Source organism: Penaeus monodon, chromosome 23 (genome assembly GCF_015228065.2).
Source record: "Penaeus monodon isolate SGIC_2016 chromosome 23, NSTDA_Pmon_1, whole genome shotgun sequence".
Lineage (NCBI taxonomy): Eukaryota > Metazoa > Arthropoda > Malacostraca > Decapoda > Penaeidae > Penaeus > Penaeus monodon.
Genome location: NC_051408.1, coordinates 7,999,871 through 8,000,466, shown reverse-complemented (window position 1 = coordinate 8,000,466; position 596 = coordinate 7,999,871). Strand labels below are relative to the sequence as shown.

General features: G+C 38.6%; 1 protein-coding gene across 1 annotated transcript in view; it reads left to right on the top strand.

Moving 5' to 3' along the window:
* Window positions 1–6: 6 nt before the first annotated feature.
* Window positions 7–596, top strand: part of LOC119587775 (MAM and LDL-receptor class A domain-containing protein 1-like) — a gene marked incomplete in the record, with an annotated part of 15,935 nt that continues 15,345 nt past the window's right edge. The window contains 1 exon segment of the mRNA XM_037936466.1: window positions 7–573. Coding sequence (XP_037792394.1) covers window positions 484–573 — 90 coding nt within the window.

The following is a 596-nucleotide window of genomic DNA, read 5'->3' as shown; positions in this document are numbered from 1 at the left end:
ATATACAGGTTTTGATCGCCCGTAATTGGCAAAATGTCCGTCATTTATCAGGACAAAGAGGCAGATGAGAATTAACATCCGGTTAGGTAGTAAATAGCAGGCGAGGACGGAATCAGGCTGTCAGTCGCTCATTTGACGCTCTCTCTTGTTGACGCGGGGAGGGAGAGAGACCGCTGGGTTATAAATTTCACTTAGTTTTTATTTGTGGGTTGAAGTATACTTTTGACTTGCTGATTTTCTCATTTTATTTCTGTACTGTTGTGTGATTTGTTTAAATCTGACTATCTAGGAGGAAAATATTTGTTATTGTAAGGAATAAGTTAATAAAACAAGAGAGAATGAAATCATGATATTTTATCAAAATACGATAACCCAGCGATAGTTTTCTGAAACGGATCAAAGGATAGGAAAAACGAAAAAAAAACCGGTGAGAGAGGGATAGAAAAGAAAACAAAATAACCACGCGATTCACGTCGTACGAATATGTGTGACATAAACACCAAATTCAAAAGGAAAATTATGTTTTTCGTTCTCGTCGCCTTTGCGTTCGGAGCGACGCCAGTCTACACACAGGTGACTATCATGCCCTTTTTGGA